The following is a 26,790-nucleotide window of genomic DNA, read 5'->3' on the forward strand; positions in this document are numbered from 1 at the left end:
AGAATTATTAGGCTTTTAGCTAAAAATCAGCCACTGTGCAAGCACACACTAGCAAGTTACACTATTACTCAACATGCACCACACAGAGTGGGCACTTAGGCCATCTGCTCTCACTACCAGAAAACTAAGAAAGCAAGGCAAGACTCAGACGGGAAGAGGAGTATCAACTGTTCTTGATGGCAAGATAAACGTGGCTTGTTTTGAAAAGACCACACTGAAAGCCAAACTGATTCTATTTAAACACCATGCATGGTCAGAACTCAAAAGTAAAACAATTCAAGCAATTAGTTAGGTCTGTTAGATCTCAGTCTGGAAAGTGCTGCAAAAGGCCTGAATGTACCTTGATAGAAGATATGTTTTCATCACTAGGAGCACACATGCCTCATGCATATATTAAATTTAAGTTAACATTTACATTAGACAGTGAACCAGTCACATCCTTCCCTTACCAGCCACTTCTAGGTGCTTGTTAGCAGAATGCCTCTTCATAGGGGCTTCTAAAATAGCAGCACACTTGGACAGCCATGGTTTTTTGGCTGCATTTGTCTTAAAATGGATGAACTAGAAAGCCAGTCTGCCTTTCTACTTGGAAGAGCAGAAAGCAGACACATTCCTCTTAGAAAGGAACAACAGGAGGAATGAGCATGCTCTTTAAGTTATTTCTGGTGTTGTGCACACCTTGGTATCCCCTCTCCTGTTACCGTACTAAAAGGCTATTCCTAAGCTAGGGTTCTGAGCCATGTAAGAGGAGTAATACTTTAGCTGAAGAGTAGAAGTACTGTAAGAGTGAGATGTCACTTCAACAACTTGTGCAGTCCATCTAGCAGAGACGACCATTTTACTAGCTACTGGAAACCAGCTTACTTTGGAGACAGTCATTCAAGTAACCTCCATAAAGAGAGACCACAGTGGCAATAGGTAATCAATTAAAACCAAGTCTTTCACCTACCAAATACTATTGGAGTGGGTTCAGTTACTTGTTCCTCTTCTTTTCTTAGGCTTTCAGAAGCATCAAGTTTATCCACCTACATTGAAGTGAACAGGAGATGTATGAAGGCCTTGCCCAGGAATTGCACTATCACATGAGGCTTTCAATGCCTGGTACCTTAGCTATCAAGGGTTCCTTACTGTAGTCCATTTTGGAGACTATGGCTGGGAACATGCAGACTGAAAGTCTGTAAACCTGCCTTCCCAATTGCTTTAGTTTTATTGCAATAGCTGTCAAATGTAGCTGAGAAAGACCACTATTACCTTCAAGCACAGCATTTTTGGGAGCCCTGCTCTAGTTACTGTTAACTCTATGACAAAGAAAACAAGTCAGCTCACTGTAGTTCCAAGGATCATCTCAAACGAGCCTAACCTAGTTGTCTACCTAGTCGTCTATTAACCTGCAAGCCCTCTCCCCTTCATTAAGGGCACCTAGATATTTGCAAATATTCCAGACCATGAAGTTTAATCTTATCTACAACTACAGCCTAACTCTGGTTACAGAGTACTGGTTTAACTGTATTAATATCCACATAGACTCCTTTTAGAGGAAATTCTAGAACCATCATAGGAAGTGGTCTAGTTGTATCAGATTTATATAGAACCCAGTGTTGTGCGAAATAAAGCTCTGTTCATGCTAAACTCACTTGTCAGAGTGCTATAGTAGTGCAGGAGCTCTGAACACAGCTTTAAATTGGGGGTGGGAGGATGAAAGAGGAGGGCAGACAAGGCAACAGTACCTTCCTTCTTTCAGGTTTTAAGTTACATCTTCCATAAGTGAACCATTGAGACTGAAGGCTGCAAAGGCATAAAATCACACAGCTTCATTATCCAGATACAGATAGTACTAACATCCTGGGAAAACCTTCTTTTAGCCCAATGCTGTATTTCAGCTGCTCCTCAGCCTCCTTTCCCACTAAAACGATCATATCCAATTTGATGAGTGCTGCAAAAGGGGTCTCTATTATACTTTAGAAAGGTTACCTGGATCTATTGCTTAACAGTTTCCTGATGTTTATTTTTAAGTTTGATGCTCAAATTAATAACTTGAGTGTCAGTATGTCTTAACTCATTCCCTCAGAGCTGTCAACCTAACAGCTTTTCAGGATAACACTAAATATTGGTGTTACAAATATTGTCCCTATTACTGTGGGTCAAAGCAATTGAAAGCTACTGCTTTCAAACTAGTTGTATTGCTGTACTTATGGCCTGGGATTCCCACTCTCTCCTGGATTAGACTTTACTCTTTACTGCCCCTAAAGCATTAAGGAATTGGGAACAGAATTGCAGTCACTCCCTCTGTTGGAGAAATAGCAAGCATGCTGAGAGCAGATACCCTGAAGAAGGGACAAAAACAGCAACTCCAGCAAAGGCTAAACTTCTTTCCGATTTGATGCCTAGAAGTGAAGTTGTTCGAAAGGTTTCCAAATGAACGTTACCATACTTTTTGTACCCGGCCCCTTCTGGGACATAGGCTATTCTATGCTTTCACACCTTTGGTTTAATGCATAAGAGAAAGATAAGTTCTGGAAGACTTACACACTCTGGTGATAAACCAGTCTATTCTTTTGTACCTCTGAAGTTAGTTACATGACAGGATTTTAGACATACTACAACATTTATAAAACCCATTCTCTAATTTCATGTTTGTAGTTAATTCAGACTAAATTAGTTCCACTGTAAACCATTTTCATCATGCAGATTTTCCTTCTGGCAAGTTATCTGGTATTTAGTACGAGATCACTTGTAAATCCAACCAGCAATTTAAAAACCATGATCTTGAAGGTACACTTCGCATGAGAGAGTACAAGTGAACTTGTGTGGCAAGTTTCACCTCAGTAGAATTTGAGGAGGAAGAGTTTAAGATCAGTGCAACTACTTTCATTATACTAATGGGCAAGACTTATAGGTATTTGTAAAAGATACCTGCCACAAGTTTTCTGTAATATAGTAATTAGGAGCCCAAACAGTCAAGTCCTCAATTACTTGCTTCCATTTCTCATGAAAAAGAGCAGAGTCTGGTTGGATTTTCAAGTTGCTTGTGAATAGTTATCCTTTCAGCATTAGAAAGTGAACAGAAAATGAGTTAGAGCTAAATTACACTGCTTTTCTGGCAGAAGCTACAGCTAGATTCCTGTAAAAGAATCCTAGGGTATTGAGGGAAACAAATGAACACAAAAGAGTTTGAAATCAGAGTGTCACCTTATAGAACAGCCCATCAACCTGCAAGAAAATTCAGAGGGGAATACTTAACATGACTGATTAAAGACAACCTGAAGCAGTCATTTCTAAATTACTGATTTCAACAGAATTCTCCACTGTGATGTCCTACACAACACTAGAGTCTTTTAAGGAAGAATCTTAGTTTAATATCCTGGGGCTGTTTGAGACAAGCATTTCAGGACCACACACGATCAGAATCTCTCCCTTCTCAGTTCAAGACTAGCTACTGGTATCAGTATTTTACAGCCAGACTATGCATCTGAAGTTCTGTCTTCCATAAACACCTTATTTTCAGCAATCTACCCATATGGTTGATGTAGGAACAGTGTGTACTGTTACAGAGAGTACAGCTTTTGAATAACTAACACGAAAACATACAGAGTACTTTCACAGTTATACCAAGTAAAAAATGATGCAGGTTCTCTTCAGCAAGTCCTCAACTTCATCAACTATGCAGCTGATCTAAAAAGCATACAGTTGCTCACACCCATTGTTAAAAACAAAAGTTAACTACGCCTCTTTCAAGTCCTATGCTTTCTATTTAGAAATTTAGCTATCTAGCCTGAAGTGACTAAACCCAGAGAAATTCCCAGAGGACTTAGTGTGAGGAATAATAATACTCTAAATACATGCAAAGAACTTTACCTGGTTTACATAACACTAATTGCCCAGCAGACTAAAAGACTCAACTTCTTAGCCTATGCAATACTCACTTTGGTAAGGTACTCTCTCATCACTTGGATGAAATAAGGCATTGCAAAGTCCATGATGTTATGCCTCCATGCCAACTCAAGGACTACATCTGGGTGCAGCAAGTCATAACACGTGAAAAGGCAGGCTGCAAAACACTCCTGCTTGCCTTCTTCCAGGAACCACTGAAGCAGCTTCTCAGCTAGTTCTGCATCTTTGGACTCTGCAGCATACTGCATAGCATCCTGCAGAAAAGGACAACAGTTAAGCTTGATCCTTGTCTGTCAGTTCGTTGTTTTATACCTTATGTATACGAAACTGCTAGCTAGATGGGCCATGTATTTTGCAAACCAAGAAGTTAGTCTTTCACATCACCACACATGTTGTACAGGAGCTAAGTTACAGTATATACACTCATTTAAGTCCTCTTATTCCCAGGCAGCCCAGGTGCTCATTTTAAGGAAAGCCTGTTGCACATTCAGTTAAGTACTTGAAGTGGCCCAATGAGATTTTGCTTAGTTTTGAAGAAGCAAAGATAAACTTTCTGGTATCCCACCTACCTCACAATTAGACATTAAGGATTATCTACAGCAGAAGAAACTACTGCATCAACTGCTTGGTATCTGGCAAGACTGAAGACTATTTGTCAGCTTTGCTACAGAGCACTCAAGAACTGGCTCATGTGAAATCACTACAGGCTTAAGTGCTATACCACTCTACTCATGTTTCATCTCCACCCTATATGGACAAAGTTTTTAGGTCTACATAGAATGTTCTGCACTGACAGAGAAAACCGTCCAGATACCTTTGATGGATATAGAGAGATCTCTGAGTACAGGACAGCATTATCAAATTAGACTTAAGGTCTACATTTGAAATTGCAAGCTATTCTGCTCTAAGATTCTTTCCTTAAACTTCAAGGGAAGGGTTAAGATTCATTGGAACCCCAAATTTGAAGCTAACAGAATGCATTCAGTTTCCAGGAGCCTATGCTTCAGATATCAGACTCTTCTTTTTGACAGTCAGGGAGAAAAGCTGTGTTAACTCACCTTATACAGACGGTCTTTCTTGCATAGCTCCACGCTCTGTTTCCAGCGGTTGTTGCCCTTATACAAGTATGCTGCAATACGCCTAAATTCAATTAGTTCATGCTTTTCCAGACGCTGAGCCAATGTTATGTTATCAAAGTTGTCATAGGCATCAATGGAAGCTCTCAAACCCTGTTTGAGAGAGAATTGTTACCCATGCTTCCAGATGATGGTAGGTGAGAGCTACAGGAGAGAAGCATCCAAGGATGCCTCACAAGTGCTTAGGTTACTCCAGACAGATATTAATGCTATGGCTGGCTACAGCTTCTTTGCCCTGCATATTTCAGGCCTTTTTTTCAAAGACTGTTTTTAATACAGCAACATTTTAACTTGGTTGTATGAACTTCACTTTGCGGACTAAATAGAATAGAAAAGCTTGTCTTACAAATAGCAGTCAACAGGGCCAGAAGAAAATCTGTTTACAGAAGTTTTGCCTACTGAAGTACATACCCAATGCTGACCTTTGTGAAGTCTTGTTCTGAGAGAAGTAACTGCGGTATCTGCTTTGTTTGCAGGTTATCAGATTGTGACCAAAGCAACCCATGGCCCAAAGGGTCTGATTCTATCCCCACTACTGTTACACTGCAGAAGTTCCCCTTTGCTCAAGGGAATTACACCTTGTCAGCTGCAAAACAACTAAACCATGACTACTATATTTTTTTTGATCAGGCCTACTGGTCTCTTTTGTGGGGCTCACCTGATAGTCTTCCTCCTCTGTTAAAAGGTTGTTTAGAGCTTCATTAACTCCTTTGTTGTTGTGGTTCTGGACTGAACGCAGGTAAGGCTTTACTAGAAGTAGCTGATTAACCTGGAATTAAGATATTTTCAATACAAGATTAACTATACTAGTTCTGACACTTGATATTCCTGAAATAAGTTCCCATTTGTTATAGCAAGAGTTTATGCTTACTATCAGAACTACAGACAAGTCATATTGTGTTGTTGCTGGAAGTAAAATGAAACAGCCTCCTAGGCCAGTTATGCTAACTCTTCTAGTGCTTCCCATATTAATCCAGGACTGGACTGCTTCTCAGTCCCTCATACTTGAGGGAAAGCCACCTGACAGACACCAGCCCTTTTTTTCCCCTCCTCAGACAGAGACTAGAATGTCTTTACTTGCACAGGGGTTTTCTGTTCATCCACTATCACCCAAACTCACCTTTGAGAAAAAATTGACTGTCCTCGTATGATCCAGTCGCGGAGATAATACAAGCAGAAGATCATTGATCAGCAGAGGTTTGTAGTCCAAGTAGAATTGCAAGGCTTTGTAATACAGCTCCACGTTGGCCACCTGCATGGTTACACACTAGTAAGTACTTCACATGCAAGCAAATCTAAGGTGCTTAATTTGGATCATTTAACTCAGCAGAAAGTTTATCTGACTCTTATATAAAAGCTTAAATTTTCTTCCACCAGACAGTAGCATTACACTTGCATGCATAATTCTTGTTGAATCTCATGACTGCTTCTAGTGTCATCTGCTTCTAGATGGTGAAGTTACAACCTAGCAGGAGCAGTCCAAACCAATTCTAACCCATCTATGGTTAAGAGATCCCAGCACTGGCAGCCCACTAGACTTAATGTGATCATGTGTTTAACTCCTAAAGGCTGTAAACTTAACCACTCTTAAGTTGTTGCCTTGAAACCCATAAGACCAGTAAGAATGGGTTCACAGCCTGAAATCTTATCTAAACTATTCATTAATACCCTATTCTCCACTGCATTCATAGGACTGCCCAGCCCATTTCTCCCACTGAAATAGCTGGAAACTCTGCAAGGATCTTTCATAAATGTTACAACCTCAGGCTGAGGCAACAGTCAGGTCAAAGATATTGAGGAGGTTGTGCCCTTGCTTGTGACCTACAATCCTCAGCAGTCCCTGAAAACATTCTGTGCTATAGGCTGCCACTCATCAGAACGTGCTGCGCAACAGCAAACAAAGGGTACAAGCTTAGATTAATTCTTGTGCTAAACTATTTGGATGATTTGTTTTAAATACAGCATGAAAACTGGGTAATAGTAGCTTAAGCAAACTTAAGTGGGGATTCTGTTTTGCATTTTTGCCTTAGTTCCGAAAGAATCTTTCAGCACCTTGATTCAGTTAACTATCAACTTGCCTTGGCAATTATGTCTTTAAACTGCCCTTCTTTCCAAGCATCGGTGGGATGATTCATCATGGTAATTATTGCATTGTCATACTCCTCATATTTGTCATAAAGGAATACGAGTTCTGCCCAGAGATGAGCCTGTTCTGCAGCTCTGAGCACCTGATAAAATAAGAAGACAGTCAGTTTGATTCATTAACAGCTTCCCTACTTCACTTGCAGTGTAGTTACTTTGCTGCATACCTTTGGAATATTAACTCGAGACCAAAAGAGCTCCAAATGTTCCCTCATTTTCTGAGGCTTGAATTTAGAGTATAAGATGGCAAGTTCAGTAAACATCCCCATGTGAGCACGCTCTAGACCCAAAGCAGCTTCCAAAAGAGCAATCAGTTCTTCAAAGTAGCCACGATCCTGGACATTAGGAAAATAAGGATTAATTGCAAATTCATAACCAACTATCACTTAAAACCTGCTAAAAATAAAAAGCTTATTTACTTAAATTCAACAAACTTTTCTCTCCAAATTAGAGTGTTTAGTTTTATAAGACTCTATTCGAATTAGGCAACAGAATTGTAAAAGAAGGGACAGTGAAAGCTATCACCCTTCCATTTACTATAAAAAGTTTGCATGAAACTATTAGGAAATAGAGGAAGAATAAATTCAATTTACTTCTGCAGTCATTAAACATTAGTCCCACAGGGTGTCAGGTTTTAGCTGGGACCACTTTATTAGCAGACACAAGTCCACTGTATAGATTTTCTAGGACATTAACAGTGATCTAACCTGATAGTAACTAATCAGCTCTTCAAGTTCATCAGCATGAATGACTATGTGTAAGCCACATATCTGTGCCAAGCGGAATTCTTTTCCATCCACACAGGCAAAACATACCTGTAATGAGAGATAGCAGAGTCAGTTCACAGGAGAATACTGCAATGCTTATTTAGACTCTTTATATTAGAGGACAAAGTTGATTAGCAAAGCTTTAACAAATTCAGGGCTTACTACAGTTCCTAATAGGTATTACTGTAATACTGCCATTCATTTTACACTGTTCTGAAACTAACCTTTATTATCTCGGGCAAGATGACAGCTTATGAAGATACAGATGTGCTCTGTAGCCAGAAACAGCAAGTCACTATCAAATATCATCATAGATGGTTATGAATCAACTGTTCTTTAATTCCCACATTACTGACAGAGCAAAGGAGTCCAATTATGCTCAAAAGCAACATGCTCAGAAGCAACAATAGTGTGTGTTCTGCAGATTATTAAAAAACACAAGTTTTAGTTACCTCCTTCCAAGTCCTTGTGCTGTTGGCTTTGCGGCCACTGTCCACTGCTGCCTGATACTCTCCAAGGTGTACCAAGGTAGATGCCAGGCGAGCAAAGTTAGACACGTTGTTATAGAGTAGTTTTGCTGCTTCATACATCCCTTCTTCATAACAGCGATCACCAACCTGGATTAGGAGTCCAAGGTAAACAAGGGTAACAGCAAGAATCAAGTCAGCTAAGCAGCAAGTCAGACATAGGAACTGTGATCAAGACATACCTGCTGTATATGGGCATTATTAGGGCCACTAATAAACTCCTCCAGTTCTGAGAGACGATTAGTTTTTGCCAAGGCAAAAATAAGTTCCGTCTCTACATAAGACTCTCTAGCCTTCTTCCTGGCCATCTGTAAGAACTTGACTAGGTCCTCCCAGTTATCTTGAAGAGAGAAGAGATATTTCAGATCCTCTATTTAGTTATTCTGTCTTGCTCTCCTTGCTTACATCAGGAACACAGTTTTCACCAGTACACTCAATGATACTAAGCCATCTGCATCTGAGTTAAGATATTCTCTGCTAAACACTGAGTCACCTTCATATAAGGTTGAACTTCTTGCAACTATCCTAGAATTCAATTGGCAAGCAATTCTGCCGTGTACAGCTAAAATCAATACACTATACTCAGTTGTATTTAGACCATAACGGTCTAAATTATCTTCACAGGAAGGTCTTCATTGTTGTAGCAAAACAGACAAATTTGTTGACAGGAATCTCACTAAACTGACTCATCCACTCCATAGACTAGCTGGTCCAATTTACTCTGAAACAGAATTTGCAAATCTCAAGAATCCTTGCTGCTCAGGGTAAATGAAATAACCCAACTCTTACCCAAGCAATCTTAAGTTTGAAGATAATTTGGCTTACCATTTCTATTAGCTGCTTGAACAACTTCCATGTAGGCAGACGGATCATCTGCCTTTATGTAGGAGTCAATGGCTTCTTTCACCAAGTCCTTCTGCAGCTGTGCTCTGGCTAGTTGGCTCCATACTGCTGGTTCATTACATCTCTCTGCAAATTCATAAGCACGGTCTAAATTGCCAATGTGTTCAATCAGCACCTGTTTGAAATTGAAATTGCAAGATAAAAAAATAAAATAAAAAATCAAAGCCTTGTAACATCATCCTTTCCACAAAAAACTCTTCCTTCAAACACATAGGTTGTTCTAAGTAAGTGATACAAAACTAACTGCTTTTAGAAAAGTCCTTTCTGTCCAGTGAAGTAGAGCAGCAAGAACAGAACTCCTGTTGCTATCATTTATCTTCCACCCCGAAGAAGTCAGTATTCTGGCCTGAAGACAACACCTAGTAGCATTTGATTCTCCTGCCCCTTTCAGGTGTAAGTCTCCAAGGCAGTCATTCAGAGTCAAACGCAGCATACACACAAGCGTGTAGCACAACACTCTAAAATCTTTTTATTACTTTGAACAGATCTGCATCTGAACTCATCACTTTGAATCTGTTTTGTTATTCTTTGCACGTATTCCCACTTTTTGCTACAAACTGATATAATTTAGGAACCATACTGTTAAGTCTCAATGATTTAAGTTACAATCATTCCAGGAGAATCAATTTAACATTATACTTTTTTCCATTCTCTCTATTACTAGCATTCTGTATGTTCATGTAGGAACCACACCTCACCTGGATTGCTGAAGTATTAACATCAAATTTTCTGAATATAGCAAAGGCTTCTTCATATAGTTCATTACTGATGGCAATGTTTGCAATATCTGGGGCATCATAGTTATCCAGTCGATTAATATACTCCATCACACGAGTGCGGTCAGCCTTGATGGCAGTCAGGATCAGCAGATTCTGGAGGTTCCTTTGGTTAACAAAAGGCACAGGTTATAAGCAGGTGTTGTGCACTGTTTAAGTGACACATATTGTACATGCAACAACAGCTGCATACACCTGCTTTCTGTTGATAGCAACAACCTTTCATTCCCAGATTGAGGAATATTGATATTTGCCTTCCAAATGAAATTGCTTACAAGTGTTGGTGTTGTTTTCTTTCAACGCATCACTGCAAATTGAATAGCATGAACTAGCTCTGTATTTAAATCACAAAGAACCTTAAGTTCTCCTTTTTGGCCTGCCTATTCACATTTAGAAGCGCTTAGGTCTTGGAACCAAGAAGCCCACAAATAAGTTGGGTCACTTCACAACCTAAAGGGACGCACTGAATAGGCTAAATTTGTGAACAAAGCTCTCTCCTTACCTGTGTTCACTGAATACAGAATTATCCAAGACAATTTTTTCCAATAACTCAATTAATTCATTAGGCAGGTCTGCAGTCATGAAAGCTTTCACAGTGACAGAAACCTCCTCTGGATCCTGCGTCTCTGATAAAGCTGTTTGGACAACCTGGATTTGAACGTAGGAGAATATTAAGCATTTTTTCCAAATAAGATATTTACCAACCCATTACAGTGAGCTACAAATTAAGGCTTCAGAACTTTGAAAGTATTGTCATACCCAGCAAGAAAGAACTACTTCTGTACTAGACATACATATTAAAAGTCACACCTTGGGACTGCACAGGGAACAAATTCACTAGAGACCCGTTCTGTCCTGTGGGTCACTCCATAGGACAGAACAATATCATCTTACTGATAATTAAGTTTTCCGACCATGAAGCTCTGAGCTAATACTTGCCACTCAAACTCTTATAAACTTTTGTACAACCGAGATGAGGCCTCAGAGAACCTTGTGGGGAAGACAGCTACTTCAGTGTTTCACAAAGGTTCTGAGTTCTCCTTATAGTGACAAAGTTTAGCCTTTGTGCTGTACCTGGTCAATAAGCTGCCGCCTGAATGGGTTGTTTTCTTCTAAAACATTTGCCCAGAGTTCAGGGTCCTTCCTGCGTACTAGATAGCGAGCCTCACTCTTAAACAGTGAGTTCTCATTGCAGACCTGAAGGAGAAGTTGCAAAAATTGGAATTAACATCAAGAGTTAGTACCACAAGACAGGTTTAACTAGCTATGAGTCAGACAGTCTAAAAAACTGACTAGAACTAATTGCTGACCAATGCTAATGCCACAGACAAAGTTCTTACCCAACCTCTGATCTGGAAGGCTCATGGAGAAGGTCTCCAGCAGAACTCCTATAGCTTCTCTTGGTTTTGCCCGACACACAAATACTGTGACAGTGGCTTCACAGTAACTATTTGCTTCTGTTTGAAGTGAAGACCTGCAGAAGCCTGAAGAACTTAAATTTTAAACCTAAGGAAAGGGAGCCACTTGCTTGGGCAGTGTTAAATAGTGAATTGAGGAATGGTGTTGGTGTTTAAAGCCAGAAATAGGTTACCTATTTGGTGTCATTAACTTTATGCTAGAAATGTTCAGAGAAGCAGGTGGCTTGGTTTCCCGTTAAAATGTTAAGGGTACAGAATAAATATGGGATTTCCTATAGAAGTGCAACAAGTTGTTATGAGTTATGACCCTATTAGTGCCACTAATTTAAATGTCCAACTGGAAAAGTAGAAACCTGAAGGCCTATTTGGTCTTCTACCAACAGGTCATGTTCTGTTAGTATCAGAATTAGCTCTTGAAATCTCAAGTACTTCGCTGTAAGCAAATTAGTAGTAGCACAATTTTCCTTTACACTATACATCTATTAGTTGCCTAGTTTCAGGAGTTGAGCCCTTTCCCAGGAAGGAGCAATGCCTCAAGAATAGTTCTCACAGGAGGAAGAGCTTTCATTCATGACCTGAAGCACCCGTTCAAAATATCAGCTCAAGGAAGAAACTGGTACTGACAGGTTTTTATGATTAACATGAAAGTTAAAGTCTATCCTAACAAAGTCTCCTATGGAAACAATTCAGAGCCACTTTCATATTCTGAAGCAAGAAACAAGCTGAATACAGCCAACTACTTGTTTTATCTTTACAGCTACAAAGTAGGTATTGCTTCAAAAATAGTTGCTTCAGGCTGAAAAGTCATCCACTTTTAGTGGCAAGTCTAGATTATACCTTCCTTCTAACAACTACAGTGGGGGTCTTGTCAGGAAACAGCATTTACTTCCTTTTACACAGTGCAAAACAAGCTAGTTCTTACCCCTACACAGCTGACATTCTTTGCATATACTATATAAGGCAGAAGTGCAAGTAGGAGAATGTTTTCTTTAACAGCAGTCACAAGAACTGCAATCTGACATTAAGCTCTGGTGTTCAGTATGAGACATTAGGACATATTTGAAAAACACTGTGAACTTCACTTGCCCTTGAACTTCTAAGGGAGGTTCGAGGAATCAACAAGTTTAAGATAGGAAAGGAATGCTATCTGAACAAGTCCTTGCAGTTTGACTGTCAACATTTATTTTCCTCATTTCTAGTTGTACATCGAACAGCTCTTCAAGGGTCAACCACAGCAAGGGAAAATCACATCCCCCATTCTAGTTTCAATCCGAAGTTTCAGGGAGGATTTTCTTCCTCCTACCGAGTTAAACTAGGTGACAACCTCTCCTTTCTGTTGATCAAGTGCTCAATGCTCAAAGAAACCCAAGTTAACCAAGGTTTAACATTGGTATATTTGTCAGCTGGGCCAAGTAAACTTGATCTAATTTTGAGCAGTCTGTGGATGAAAGATATGAATGGTAGCTTAAATCTGCAGAGCTGCATTATTTTAGTTTTGACATAAAGCATGACAGCTCCTTGTTATCATAAAAATTACTGTCTCCATGTAGAAGAATCCTGTCTACCTCAACTCCTGAGTGAGACTGCAAGACAGGATTCTGCAAATGTTAGTCAAATAGCAAGCTAAGTTTCTGCTTCAGGCAGCAAGTATGTTTATAAATGTAGTTTTGCCAACCTTTATGAGTTCCAGATCACATTGCCCCCTCTCATATGCAACGCAGGCCAGATGAGGGTCCCTCTTTTCACAATATTTGCCAACTACACGGCTGTCATAGTAAGGATTCTCACGAAGGAACCGCTCTGGATTATTATTACTATCAATGTAGATTTTGGCCAAGGCATTATGAGTCGCAGGTTCTTCACAGCCTTCGTGAATCCTTGATTCGAGCCATGGCAACAGCAACTTAAGCCTTTGAAGAAGAAAACATTTTAGGTTTGTAAGTTAAATCAAGGTATGCATGACAGATACTAATTAATACCTGGCCTTCCCTTCAAGCAAGTTCTTCTGGTCAAACACAAAAGCAGATGGAAAACAGCCACCTATTTTTAAATAAGTCTTAAACGAATCGAGGCCAGGTCTGCAGTTTAACATCAGGGAAGCTGGCAGGTGGCATTAGTTTTGTCATTTTTCTTTATAACTTCTGTTTTAAGTGGCTCTTCACACTTAAATCCATTTGTACATTTTACAGGTGGCTACAAACTAATTACACAAGCTGCCATGTGCCTACAATGAGACTGTTAAGACAATTTTATCCAGATTTACTCCAAAGGCACATCCCATGGGAAGATGTTCAGCAACCTAGAGTTCAAATGCCATGTTATCCATCATGTAGTGCTGTCAGGCATCTTATATTGCCCATGTAATTCAGAGACTTGCTAGCAAATCTAAACTGCTTTTCTATAAAGAAACATAAAACAATATTAATATTGTGTCATTCAGTAGAACTGCATCCAATTCAATTTGGGCATATACCAGGGTCAGAAAAGCCTGACTCTGGTGTTTACAGATCAATTTTCATTACCGATTTCTTTTTTCCACTTCAGCCACCAACTCATCTGTTGAGAACTGGCCTCTAACCACCATGATCAAGTTCTTAATTACATCTTCAGAACAATCCACATCAAGAAGCCCTCCAACCACTGCTGGTATACGGCTGGGATTCACCTAGAATAAGCCACAATCATTAAAATCAGTTATTAGCATTATTAATAACCCATCCCCAGTCTTCCACATAAAGAAAGTTCTAGTTAACAGTTTAAACTATGTTTTAAGAGCAGTGATTTTTAAGTTACTAACACATCTGTATATGAATTCCAGGAAAAACTACACTTGTAGGTTTGTGATAGAGGAGGGCTCAATGAAGAGCCTCTGCATGAGAAGTGTGAGCATAAAAGATGTAGCCAAATCTGCTTTAGTCAACTGAAAGGTTAAGTTCCTTAGAAGGAAGGAAAGAGCAAGAGCTTACAAGTGCATTCTTCTTACCTTCTGTACATATATCTCTATATACTTCTGCAGGTTATTGCGATATAAGTAGAGCACCAGGTCATGAACAAAGTCAAATCGATCACAGACAATGATCAGAGGAAGTTGGTCTGTCAGCTTTGCCTCCTGTATTTTGTGCAAAAAAATGTAAGAAAGCAACCATCCTTTGTCAAAGCATTTTCAAAGCAGTAAAGTCTGACCAAGTTGTCCCAGCACTAGAAATCACAACACATTCAAAAATTTAAGACTGCCTGCAGACAACTGACTTCAAAAGCAAGTTAGCCACTATGAGTGCCACATGGCCAGTCGGGCAATTGAGTTTTAAGTTTAGGCTCTTCAACAAGTGCCGTATTAGGCCCACATCCCTAGCTTCAACATGACTATCAACTCACATATCAATTCAGAAGACCATTGCTGGGCCAAGAACTTACTGCAAAATTAAATGGCATTAAAATGCCATTTTACCCGTTACAAAGCATGCAAAGTGTTGTGCATGATGAGTCCTGTTTTAATAAGCTTTGTCTAGCCAATATCATTGATAAAGCTTCGGCTGATACTACAGCACAGTATTTCCTTCTGCCAACCTGGATTCACCTACCGTTAGGTGAAAACACAACTTGTACCAAATTCATGAAATATCATACTGGCTAGTTTTATAGGAATGGTGAATTTGTTTTTCCAGACATAGCACAGAAGGACCTATTATATTCCTGCAAAAGGACTAGATTCCTATTCTGGTTACATAGTAAACTATTCATGGCCATGCCAGCTAAAACTTGAGTTGCTATTTCCCTCCATTTAGAAGGCTGTAGTTCTGCTGCTAAGCAAAACATACAGAGGATTGCTTGATCTGTTAGACAGAATATTTACCTTCAGAAAGTTCTTCACCCGTTCTGGGTTATAGCAGTTACTTTCACGGCAGATTCTTTCTACTTCCTTTATCTGACCTGTCTTGCAAGCTGCCTGGATGTACTTGAAGTGAACATCTGGATCCTGGCTGAAGTTTACAATGGAACCCAAGAAATAGAACAGTCCTAGAAAGAGTCACATGTTTTTAATATAGTTAAAAGGTGAGTGAAGCAAGTGTACTTATGGGCTTCATCTTTTAACTTTGTTCAACACTGCTGAGAGTAATTTCCCTTCAACTGCAGGAAAAGCAGAAGGTTTTTTTGTTTTGTTTTGTTTTGTTTTCCCCCCCCTTTCAGGTTTTGTCTCCCTCTGAGACTTACTCAAGAGGGTTAAGAAAGTTTCTAGACAAAGTTACCCCCAAAGCTATTCACTGTGATGAACTCAGCGCTTTGATCAATGCATTCCAAGATTCAGCCATGTGAAGGTGCCTTTCCCATAAAAGCTACAATCCTTACTATAAGCTTCAGTTGAGTAGTGCTTCCAAGGAAGCTGCTTCCTTTTAATACTGTACCTTCGTAGCTTTTGAAAGATTCAAAAAGCTCCACAAGAGACTGGGTGCCAAGCTGTTCATGGTACTTAGAAGCAACCTGCACACAAAGCTGTAGATTTTGCCTAATGTTGGCTGACAGCATAGCACGCAGGCACTCCACCGAGTCTTCAACAGAGAGAGAGCCAAAGAAGTTCACAAGCCACTGCAAAGAGAAATTTTACTGAGTAACTTATACAGGATTCATCTGACTTCTCACAACAGAACAACTAGCCAAAGGTTCTACCCCAGGCAAGTCTTTCATGTGTTAAGACCAAAGACTTGAAAAGAAATACACTCATCATCTTTACAACTGCAACAAAAATGCAGTTTGGAAATAAGATCTGAAATGCCCACCCGAGAAACTGAAGGCAGACAAGCTATCAGAAGTATAGATTAAGGTTTAATCATTAACTGGATAAATGTTCTTGAATCACAGTTACATGTGCTGCTTAGGTACTTGTAAAACATCTTATAGCTGCTGCAGGGATTCTAACAGCTACAGAAATGCTAAGGAGAGGTCACTTCACCCACCGAAGCTCAGGCTTTCATTTTTTTTTTCCTGTGCTCAATAAACTTACCTCGGGATTCAAGAGATGAGTATGAACAACAGCACGTTTAATATCATAGAGATCGGTGTAGTGTTCCAAAGCTCGCTGGAGCAAGCCTGCCTTTTCACACAGCTGGGCAATATGAGCACGATCATAGTGTGTAAACATTTGGTTTCCAAGGATGGCATCTGCAACCTGGGAGATCACATTTCATTTCATACTCAGACTGTTAGAGAATCACAGCAGCTCAAACTGAAGTTTGTTGAAAAGACATAGCAGTGACTCGTTAGTAGTCTTTGATGTTGGTAAATAGATATCAGTACCATACATTAGACTGTTGTAAGAACTTTAGATGTAGAAAATCAGTACAAGCCTACTAATGTCTCTCCTTCACTTTCTGGAGGAACTAGGTTAAGAGTCTTACCTGTGGGGCATGAATTAAATTCATTTCCAGCAGCCGAGTCTGAAGGTGGCCTTCTGCAGGGCGGTTATTTTTCAAAGCATCCAACAGAAAGGACGTGCATTGCTGAATGAGACTGTTCTCCATGAACACATCCACAATCTGTTGAGATTGTTAGAAAAGAGTGGTCTGTATATACACGTGCATGTTTATTTGTGTATACTAATGGCCTGGCTAGAAAGGCAGCTCATCACAGCACTTAACATGCTACATTTCCTTTTTTTTCATAGTATTACTACCATGGTAATACAGACACAAGTTTCACGCTTTGTTTTTTTCTCTAGAATGCAAGGAGTGCATTACTTTAATCTGTTATGCTAGATTTTGCCACCCACTATTCAGTTTTCACAAGGTAAGCAAATTCCATCCCTTGTCCTTTTTTGGGACAGTTTCAGAAAGAAAAGCTAATCCTTTTTCTAAACAGCTTCAGTTATTTAATAATGCAAGTTGTTGCTTTAGTTCTTTGTCAATTTAACCAGAAGCAGCCTCTGTAAGACAGCACTCATTTGAGATTTGTTTGTTCACCTTCCTGTAACTTCTCTGCTATGGGAAGAGTTCACGGCTGCTCCATTAGAGCCAACAGTAGGAGCTTTCTAAATTGACAGTAACACTCATTATTGTTTTGACTAAGACTGTGACAGATTCATTATCAAGTTTCCTGTAAGAATCCAGAGAGCTTCCACAAGCACATGAGAGCACACCTGCCTCTAAAGACTTTAAGGTAATCAAACTTGACTAGAATAGTTTAGTCACTTTTCTAACCAAGCCAACTAGAGACCTGAACTGGCCTTACCAGTCCCCAGAATGGTACTATGCTATTACCTCTGTCTAGAAAGAGACCAGTACTCTTGTTGTAGGCATCACCTGGTTAATGTTAGCCAGTGGCTCCTCATCCTGTACCAGCATCTGAGAGAACTGCAGGCCTTGATCAGGGCTGACTCTCATCACACTTCTCAGCAAGAAGATCCAGTCTGGGGTATAGCCAACCTAGAGATTTCAGAAACAGTCATGCGTGTCTGGGAAGCTTTAAATCTCTTTTAAGCCTTCAGAATCTTTAGCATAAGCACCGTGAACTGTTCTGAGGCTTGCCATGCCCATCTCCCATGTTCCAGGTATTCACAGACAAAAGTATTATCCGTATGTTGACACAAAAATTCGGTATTCACCTACTTAGTAAGTAGCTGAACTTACACTAGGGCACATTTTTTATTGGGTAAGAAAACTTCTAGAAACAAATTTTTACAAGCATCTTAACGCATTATCAAGCAAGGTTCTAAACTTGCAAGTGGACATAAGGTAAATTGTTTTTTAATTCTATACAAAAAAAACCCAACAACCTGCCTTATAGATTTACAAAGAATCTTATCTTTATTTTCTAGAATAAACTTGAACCAATTCACAATTTGATAGTTCATATAATTGAGGAGGTTCTGATTTCAACTTTTGTGGATTGCTTTGTTGAACCTTAGACATACACCATGAATTCCACTATTTCTCAATCTTTGCTACTTATCAGTTTTGAGTAAGAGAAATCAAACTTATCTCATGGAAGATAATTTGAGAATGTACACATTAAACATAAAATAGAGTCTAACAGTTTGTGACAAACAAATTTACCTTTTTAGCATACAGCACTATTTTCTGGAATTGACCAGTTTCAGCGAAGCACTGTATCACTTTGTTTGGCACATTGGCACGAAGATAGACGCTGAGTGCAAGGGTAGGGTCAGCTGTCTTCACCAAGTCTCCCAACTCCTCTGAGCACTCCAGCTGAATACAGAAGTGGTATTTTGTCAAGCACAAGAATTCAGAGATGTAGTACCAACAAAAGAGCTGTTCACACTCAACTGCTACAAGGCAACAGAATTAAGCTAGTGTAATGATCAAGCCTACCTTGTCTTCCTTCAGCCACTTCTCCAGAAGCTGCTTGCGGCCTTGCTGTAGAACAGGGCGACAGAGCTCTAGAGACTCAAACTTGTTCAGCTGTCCCTGGTCAAGCAATATCCCAAAGTACTGGAGCAGGGGAGAGGCCTGCCCAGGCTGAGCTGGTACACTCTGGAACTTCCTGATTGTATCACTGGTACGTAGAATTCCCTGTAGAGGCACAATATACAGAAGAGAAACATTTAATTTTTGAAGGCTGAATAGTAGTAGACAAAAACCAGGTGTTAAGTTCAGCTATGTACTGAGGCATCTATTCTTAACCCCTCAGGGTGGGGATCTTCAAACCCAAGCCAATGATGTTCTAGCTAGAAGTCAGTGCCCACAGCAAGTCAAGCCCATGGTTGGAAAAGTATGGCAGATGCTCCTTGATAGGACACAGGAGAATATATTACACAGAACAAGCAAGTGAACTGCAGACAACTAAGGCTAGTAGTGCAGCACTTTAGCTCTTGAATGTCAAGTGCTGAAATGCAAGTGACCTAAGCAAGTCAACTAAGCTAAGGCAATCCTGATGGCTTCTAACCTTTGCCCTTGGAGTTACTTACCTTTGGTGCAGATGCAGCTACTTTAGCAGCATCTGCATAGCTTCCTTGAGCAAACAATGTGTTGAACTTTCTGGCAAATAATTCCTCTGCGCCAGCTAGATTACTACGTATAGCCATACGCAGACCCAGATCAGGATTCTGGAGAACGTTTGTAGCGTAGTTCACTATGTTGTCTTCCTCAACACATACGGAAAGCACCTAGAAAGGACAAAAGGCATAATTGAGAACTACTGTCCCTTCCACAACTACCACAAAATACAGCAACCAAATGGCTACACAGACTATCAGTGAAGTGGTATGTTATTAAAAAATAATAATATATATATAAAAAAATAATAATCAAAAACCACAAACAAGTTCCTCCCTCTTAAGCAGTCTGTGCTAGGAGAGGTTAAGAAATGATTGAAATCAAGTAGTAACTTGATCTCTTCCATGATGTTTGTTGCATCAAGTCACTCATTAGGTTTGTTACACTCATCTGAGCTTTAGAAGACTTAAAAACAGATTGATGGATTTGTTACCTGTCCTTTTTTGTTGACACCAATAATGCCTGAGGTAGGTTCATGAGAAGCTGTGACAAAAATAGTGTCAGCACTAATACGGTTCATGTAGATGCAAACTCCAGACTCCAAGTCATACATGTGAATATAACCATACTTCGTGATCAGGTAGATAACACCATGCTTAATTCCAATCTGCCAAAAGATGAGTTTTCATTAGTCAAGACTAAGATTACAACAGTTAAGACAGCTGCCTTTAGCCTAGTTACAAGACAGTTTTGCAGTGACATGCCTTTGCACTGATGCTAGGAACAAATATAGCTTCAGGCTTCTTCATTACAGACTCAAAGCAATGAATAGCTTTGCTTGCCATTTGGAGCCAGAGCTCCACTGAACACTGAGGCTGAAGGGAAATTAATATTCATCTGCAGCAAAGGACTTACTACTCCTCATCCTAATGAGCCAGGATAAGGAATAAAGTTTGGACATAACTAGCATTCTAGTCAGATATGTCAGTACAAGTTTCTGTTCAAAAATATTAGCAAGATAATCCTCCTTTCCATCAAGGCCTACCCAAAGCACCAGCAGAACCTAAACCAAGCTCAGCTGCTGAGAACTCCAGTTTAGCTGTTAAGTCACAAGAACAAGGAGGCTTTTAGACCAAAATGGTATTTAGAAGTATTTTCACTTTGGACCAAGTCTTCAAAAGTTTTGTTAATGAGATCCATGAGTCCTGCCATGAAGACAGCTTGCTTTGTTTAGTTTATTATGGCTTCTCTTGGTTTATTTATGAAGCTGGTCTATTAGACTGGTCAGCAGTTGTACGCTCCGAGATAGTTTGTTTTTCAAGTACAATGTGTAGTCCTGTAGACACCCTAAGTGAAGTTTTGTCTTTCAAAGCAACTAGTCACATTATTTCCCTGAAAAAAACTCCCAGTAATGTCCTAAGGTACCTTTTCTGTGCTGCTACTACAGGAGGTAGGCTAACATAGGAAACTCCACCCGATTTGTCGTATGACATCTACTGTAGATGAAATGCCACTTTCATGCCCAGTTACATCAGGGGCTGTACCACTCATATCTAGAATGCTAATCATTAGTAGATAGTTCAATAGCCTGAAAATGCAGAATAATCTGCTATTAACAAGAATGATCAGTATAGACAAGAACCCATGAGTTACAGTACTACTTATTTGACTGTGTCCAATACTTGGTGTCTTGTTACTTTTGGACTGCTGTCAATAAGACAGAAGCTAGTCAAACTTGTTAGCTATTCAACAAGGAGGTTGACCGATATTAGAGACATTCTACCAGAAGACACTATTGATGTTGTGTGTGTGTATTTTGTTTTTAATACAACCTTAAGTTGACATGTCCAGACAAATACTGGAACAGCCTATATATTTGTGGGTGAGTTTCCGTTTTAATGTGCAGTCTGCTCCCCATAAGTCCATTAACAGTCCTCCCAGAGTTAGGAGGAATAACAGTGAAGCCACAGTAGAAAACATTCTTTATGACAGACACCAGCTACATGCCAGGCTATAAAGTTGGGGGTTTTTTTGGTCAAACATTTACCTGCATTGCCACAGGAAAGTCTGTCTGCGCCTCCGGTGGGAAAAACACATCAACAGCTTTCTTAACAAATGGCTGATTCCCAGTAGCTGGCTGACCCACTTCAATTATGTGAAGCTAGGAAGTAAAAGAGTACATGTCACAAGACTGCCTGCAAGACCAACCACATTAAAGAAGTTCCTCTATTCAGATAAGCTACTGAAGTCATCTGCCACAGCTGGCTGCTAAATATCTGCCCAATCCTGAAGCAATACAGTCTGGGCAGCTGTGTTCCAGATACTTATCCGAAGGACAAGTTCCCCAGAACTTGATAATACAAAAAAAACAGAAAAAGCTAAAGGACATGTTTTCTATGAAAGCAGACTGTATATTTCTATTTCAAGAAGTTTTGAGTGAGACTTCTTCTCAATTTATCAACAATTTGTGCAGTAAAAGACTAGAAAGCATAAGAATTTGTAATGTTCTTTACAGACCACTCAAATTGTAATATATTCAGCTGCTGCTCAGACCCACTACCAGCTAGATGCAAACAACCTACCTACAGCACTAAGGCTTATCAAATCTCTTCTGTACTGGATTCTAGATGTAAGTGGCTGCTTGATGACTTACCTTCATACACAAAGCATAACTTGGGCATAAATTGATGCTCCAATAGCTTGGGCTCAGTTCTTATTGCATCTATGCTTGTTCTTATGCTTAAATTTCATGAAACCAACTCAGACTTTTAGCAGTTTCTATCCCATTAAAATAAAACATTTTCATACTGACCAAATATGCTGTATACAAGGTCCACAAGCTGTTCTTCAGACAGCATACAGTGAACTGTGAGCTCACTTAAGTTCTACTAGTACTGAGTTGTGCTATACCAAAACAAGAAAATTGTTGCAAACTTTACCTTGCCCCCTGCAGGACTCCTCACAGCAAAACAAAAGAGAGTGGAAGGTTTGGCATTTCCCTCTATTTTGAATTCTGCGAAAGCTGCTGCATGGCCCTCTATAGGTTGGGAGACTTTTCTATCAACTGAGTACAGCTGCATTGCACCAACCACACGATTTTGCTGGGGGAGAAAAAAAGCCAGCATTTAGAGGTAAGATTTCAAATGTTTATAGCAAGACCACTGGGACAGTTAACTAAAAAGACAAGTGCCTCTCTCATCCCCTCTTCCAATGCTTTAATCACATTAAAGGTCAGGTTATTCTTCCACGAAAGGCATTTTTGAAGAAACCAAACTTAAGAAACCACAGCAGCTATTAAGTAAGGCCAAGGCTCTCCTGATCATTTTCATAGCATGATGTTTACAGGTAACTTACCTGTGCTGAAATTCCTATGAGCAACAGCCATTTTTGGTGTTCATCAGTTCTGTAATTGATGATTTGGCAGCCCGCAAGACTAGCATGCCTGTCAAACATCTTTTGGGGTTGAGATTCTCCCTCCATGCTCCAGTGGTAGACTGCTGTCTCTGTTACCAAGGCAACCGTATTCACAGATATCCATTTCCAGAAGATCACCTCCTCCGCCATGGTGTGGGCTTTCATTTTACTTTTCATCTCAATGTTAAAGATCTGTAGTGTTTTCCCAGCTAGTACGACAAAACCCAAGAAACATCATAGATCAATTACTACGACAGCCATCCTGTAGTCTGCCTACCTACAAACATCCTGTTCAGCCCACTATTCCAGTGATGTTACAGACAGGGTCAGTGTCCTGTCACACCAGTGTCCTTTGATACTTGACTCGTACCAAACAAAATCTCCTCCCAACCCACAACCTCCTCCAGCCCTGATGCAAAAAAACTTGTTATGGACACTTACACGGCATTCCAACCAATGACTGACAAGCATAGATATTTTGACTAACTATATGACTATATGACTATATGACTACTATAAAGTGTAGTTAAAAAAACAACAACAACAAAACAATATAAGACAGAGCTTGAGTAAACTAGTTTATGTAGCAGCACTATGTATCAACTTATAGCTGTCTAGTTGATGTCATTCAGTGTAATTAATAGAAAGAGTGGCTCCAGTTTGTGTCAATCTAGTAGCTGCTGTAGATCACCTGAACTGAATCCAACAGCAAGAGACTTGCAACAGCTCTTGAAATAGCTAGCCAAGGACCATAGCTTCCATTCTGTCCTTCTGTTGGAGCAGAACAGGCTCTGCACTTAACTGGGAAATGGATGGGCTATGTAAAACAGTAGTATAACAACTGCCTATTGAAGAGGACAGTAAAAAGGTCGGAAAGTTTACAGAAAGGCTTGGAGCTTTAGTTCCAGTTAAGAGTGCTGCTTCATGATTTGGGAAACTATATTGCAGGTTTAAGCTTGACTTTAGCATCTGTTTGAACCACCAGAAGCACGTAGGAGTAGACTATTAAAATTAATGTAATTGAGCCAACCCAATGAGCTGACTAGTCAAAGAATAAGGGATTCCATCCCTTTCAGGAAGTCGGTAATATTTTACTTGACTGCAACTAAGACTATTCAGCTCTAGGAATATTGTTTTCTGTTCACAAGACACCCACTCAGACTGCTATAGTATTGGCTTGTAATGCCTTTATTTCTATCCACATTTCTGAAGTGTTTTCCCTGCTAGTAACACTTCTGATTATCTACTGGGAAGTCTTGATAGATGAAGGCTGCTGGCCACTGTGGAATCATTTCCAAGAGACAATAAACCCAAGTTAATATGCAACTCAGGCTGCTCTGTAAGGCTTTAGTGTAACAAACTAATACGATCAATTTACTGTATAACAGTGCCAAGAGACAAAGCAAGACACTTCAGAATTCCCACATGCAGCATTTATGTTCCCTGTGTTAACAGCGTAAAGATCTGTTATCATGATCAGCTAGTTCCTTGGACAGCATGCTAGTTTTCCTGAGACCAAAAGCAGCCTGTTTCTGATCACCTTGCCACCTCTGCACACGCAGTTACTGTGTTATACAAATGCAACAAACCCAGGCCTAACACCAGCTGTAAACTGATAGTTGGAAATAACGTATTTACTATGTTGGATATTTTGTCCAGCAGTAGACTGGTGTTGTCAAAGGACTGATTTGGGAATAGTGCCTGGCATCCAGAAGGCAGACAAGTAGTTCTGGAAGGGCTCTAGTTCACCACCTAAACAGGAACACCAGTGTGTGCACACAGAAACTGCTCTTAATCTTCCTAAAAACAAAGCAAGATGTCCCTAGTTTTAAGAACACAGAAAGAACCGATAAGCTAACAAAATGAGCTAAAAGCTCATGCTTGTCTATTGTCTAGAATAAACTGAACTGCTGTGTTACAGTTGGAAATGGCTTAAGAAGCTTCATCAACTGGCTAGCTCTTGATGGTGGGTGGGGACCGCAAGCTCCAAAGCCATGTTATTTAAGTATGGCAACATGAGTTTAAGGTTCAGAGCTCTAAACTGCAATTAAACTACAATAATTTAGTTACCTGGATTGAGAGTGGAACATGCTATGAAGTCACAAACAGCAAGGTTGAGTGAGTTTGAGTCTTACACCTACTTGAGTGCTTTCTTAGGCCAAGATCTGAGACAAAAAGCCAGACTCTTACATAGGTTTTCCTGGCCAAGATACAGACTCATCAGTATATTTAAGACTATTCTCTGCAAGTGTAGTCAGGCAAGCACCTTTTATTGTTTTTTTGGTTTGATTTGTTTTTATAAAACTGGCGTTTACATTTCAGTTCACTGGAGCATGAAGTTTCTCCATTCCACAAGGAATGGAAGCATCCGTTGAGTATTGCATTCTCCGCTGACACCGACTGGGGAGTACTCTCGGTACAGAGCAAAGCAAGAGAGAATCACGGACACAAGGACAATGCATAAAGCTTGGTACACCTGGAGAATGCCACATGCAATCCAGAAATGAAATTGTGCATACTCTTTCACTTTAACTCAAGAACCATTTCATTTCTTCTTTGGGAGTGGGATTGTATATTTATTGCTCAATAATCCACAGGTTATGAGCAACTCCCAATCACAGCACACTTGGTCACAATACGCAACAGTTTTAACTACTAATACCTCAGTCAATCAGCAGGGAAAGTCTGGTGTGACATACTGACTTAAAACCATATCCTCAGCACAGTTTACTGTAGTTACACTGGTTATCTTGGGTAGCAACAGCGTGTGGGTTAGGTAGCTTTATTTATTCTCTTTTCCCCAAAAACCTTTGGCCATTACACTATTGATACAAGAAAAGCTCTAAGTTTGCAATACCTGACAAAACAACTTTGCATGTCAATGTGAAATCATACACTTAGCTTTGTCTGTTCACAGGACAAGCTTATTCACTCTGCATGGACAGAACAATACTCCTTTTGAGCAAGTCTAACAGTGGCAAGAATAAAAATATATTCTTAGAAACTGTTGATAATCTGTTTAGTAAGTGTTAGCAGGTAAGTCTTAAAAACAGATGCTACTGTTTCCTTTTAAGAGTTAGATGAAATTCTGCTAGTATAGAAAAGGCACTTTCCTTGCCAATAAGGTTTGTTAAAAAGGGGTCCAAGATTAAAGACAGTGAATGCTAACAGATCTGAAATAGATCTTTTCATCGTTACCTTTAACCACACCCCAGGTAAGGCAGTCCTTTGCAGGATGTATTAGCACCCCAGGTGAACCACAATTACAGCTAAAGTCAAACGTTAACACATTAGTTTTCACTTCATGTCAGTGTAAGTCTGATATTGTAGACAGCAAGTTATATGCTTTGTACCAGTTCTGAGGACAGTTATTTCTTGGACCCCTAAGCAATGTCGTCACACATTTTCACACCGAATACCACACTTAGGCAGAAATGAATAGCACACAGGACATGCTAGCAGAGGTCTCTCATAAAAGTATTGCAACTTGGTTTTGTCTATCAACTGTACTTCCATCATATATACACACACACACACAAACTAAGAACACACTTCTCCACTGGGTACAGTCAATAGTCAAAGCAGCCAAATGGTTAGCAACAAGCCAATGGAGAACACTTTCACTGTAATACCAGTTGAGGATTAAGATCCCCTCTACAGGGCTATGAAGTGAACTGTCAAATGGCTACCTCAAAGTTCAGTACTTTTTATGAGATTAGACCATTCTGTACTACTGAACATGAAATGTCATGACAAAGTTCACTCACCATCTGTTTAGATAAGATGCAGAAAGAAAAGTACATAGTCAGTAACAAACAGTTATTGAGAGTAAATACTAGAAGTTACCCATTTAAGAAAAGAGATATACTA

The 26,790-nt window shown here is 39.8% G+C and overlaps 1 protein-coding gene across 3 annotated transcripts in view; it reads right to left on the reverse strand.

The window, feature by feature from the left end:
* Positions 1 to 26,790, reverse strand: part of CLTCL1 (clathrin heavy chain like 1) — a 38,199-nt gene that overhangs the window by 1,400 nt on the left and 10,009 nt on the right. The window contains exons 3-33 of one of the 3 annotated variants that reach the window (XM_035556723.2): positions 22,861 to 23,129; positions 22,446 to 22,607; positions 21,554 to 21,667; positions 20,000 to 20,173; positions 19,479 to 19,676; positions 18,883 to 19,083; positions 18,607 to 18,759; positions 17,854 to 17,976; positions 16,954 to 17,091; positions 16,560 to 16,724; positions 15,964 to 16,144; positions 15,414 to 15,577; positions 14,544 to 14,669; positions 14,083 to 14,225; positions 13,236 to 13,470; positions 11,217 to 11,339; positions 10,645 to 10,790; positions 10,065 to 10,248; positions 9,289 to 9,481; positions 8,646 to 8,803; positions 8,389 to 8,553; positions 7,877 to 7,984; positions 7,337 to 7,504; positions 7,106 to 7,255; positions 6,148 to 6,279; positions 5,686 to 5,796; positions 4,950 to 5,120; positions 3,924 to 4,145; positions 3,190 to 3,210; positions 950 to 1,025; positions 450 to 536 (exon numbers count right to left, since the gene is read on the reverse strand). In XM_035556723.2, coding sequence (XP_035412616.1) covers positions 450 to 536; positions 950 to 1,025; positions 3,190 to 3,210; positions 3,924 to 4,145; positions 4,950 to 5,120; positions 5,686 to 5,796; positions 6,148 to 6,279; positions 7,106 to 7,255; positions 7,337 to 7,504; positions 7,877 to 7,984; positions 8,389 to 8,553; positions 8,646 to 8,803; positions 9,289 to 9,481; positions 10,065 to 10,248; positions 10,645 to 10,790; positions 11,217 to 11,339; positions 13,236 to 13,470; positions 14,083 to 14,225; positions 14,544 to 14,669; positions 15,414 to 15,577; positions 15,964 to 16,144; positions 16,560 to 16,724; positions 16,954 to 17,091; positions 17,854 to 17,976; positions 18,607 to 18,759; positions 18,883 to 19,083; positions 19,479 to 19,676; positions 20,000 to 20,173; positions 21,554 to 21,667; positions 22,446 to 22,607; positions 22,861 to 23,129 — 4,761 coding nt within the window. The remainder of the gene's footprint in view (positions 1 to 449; positions 537 to 949; positions 1,026 to 3,189; positions 3,211 to 3,923; positions 4,146 to 4,949; positions 5,121 to 5,685; positions 5,797 to 6,147; positions 6,280 to 7,105; positions 7,256 to 7,336; positions 7,505 to 7,876; positions 7,985 to 8,388; positions 8,554 to 8,645; positions 8,804 to 9,288; positions 9,482 to 10,064; positions 10,249 to 10,644; positions 10,791 to 11,216; positions 11,340 to 13,235; positions 13,471 to 14,082; positions 14,226 to 14,543; positions 14,670 to 15,413; positions 15,578 to 15,963; positions 16,145 to 16,559; positions 16,725 to 16,953; positions 17,092 to 17,853; positions 17,977 to 18,606; positions 18,760 to 18,882; positions 19,084 to 19,478; positions 19,677 to 19,999; positions 20,174 to 21,553; positions 21,668 to 22,445; positions 22,608 to 22,860; positions 23,130 to 26,790) is intronic. The other 2 variants (XM_035556721.2, XM_035556722.2) reach the window with 2 other exon arrangements.

This window comes from Cygnus atratus, chromosome 17 (genome assembly GCF_013377495.2).
Source record: "Cygnus atratus isolate AKBS03 ecotype Queensland, Australia chromosome 17, CAtr_DNAZoo_HiC_assembly, whole genome shotgun sequence".
In the NCBI taxonomy this organism is placed as follows: domain Eukaryota; kingdom Metazoa; phylum Chordata; class Aves; order Anseriformes; family Anatidae; genus Cygnus; species Cygnus atratus.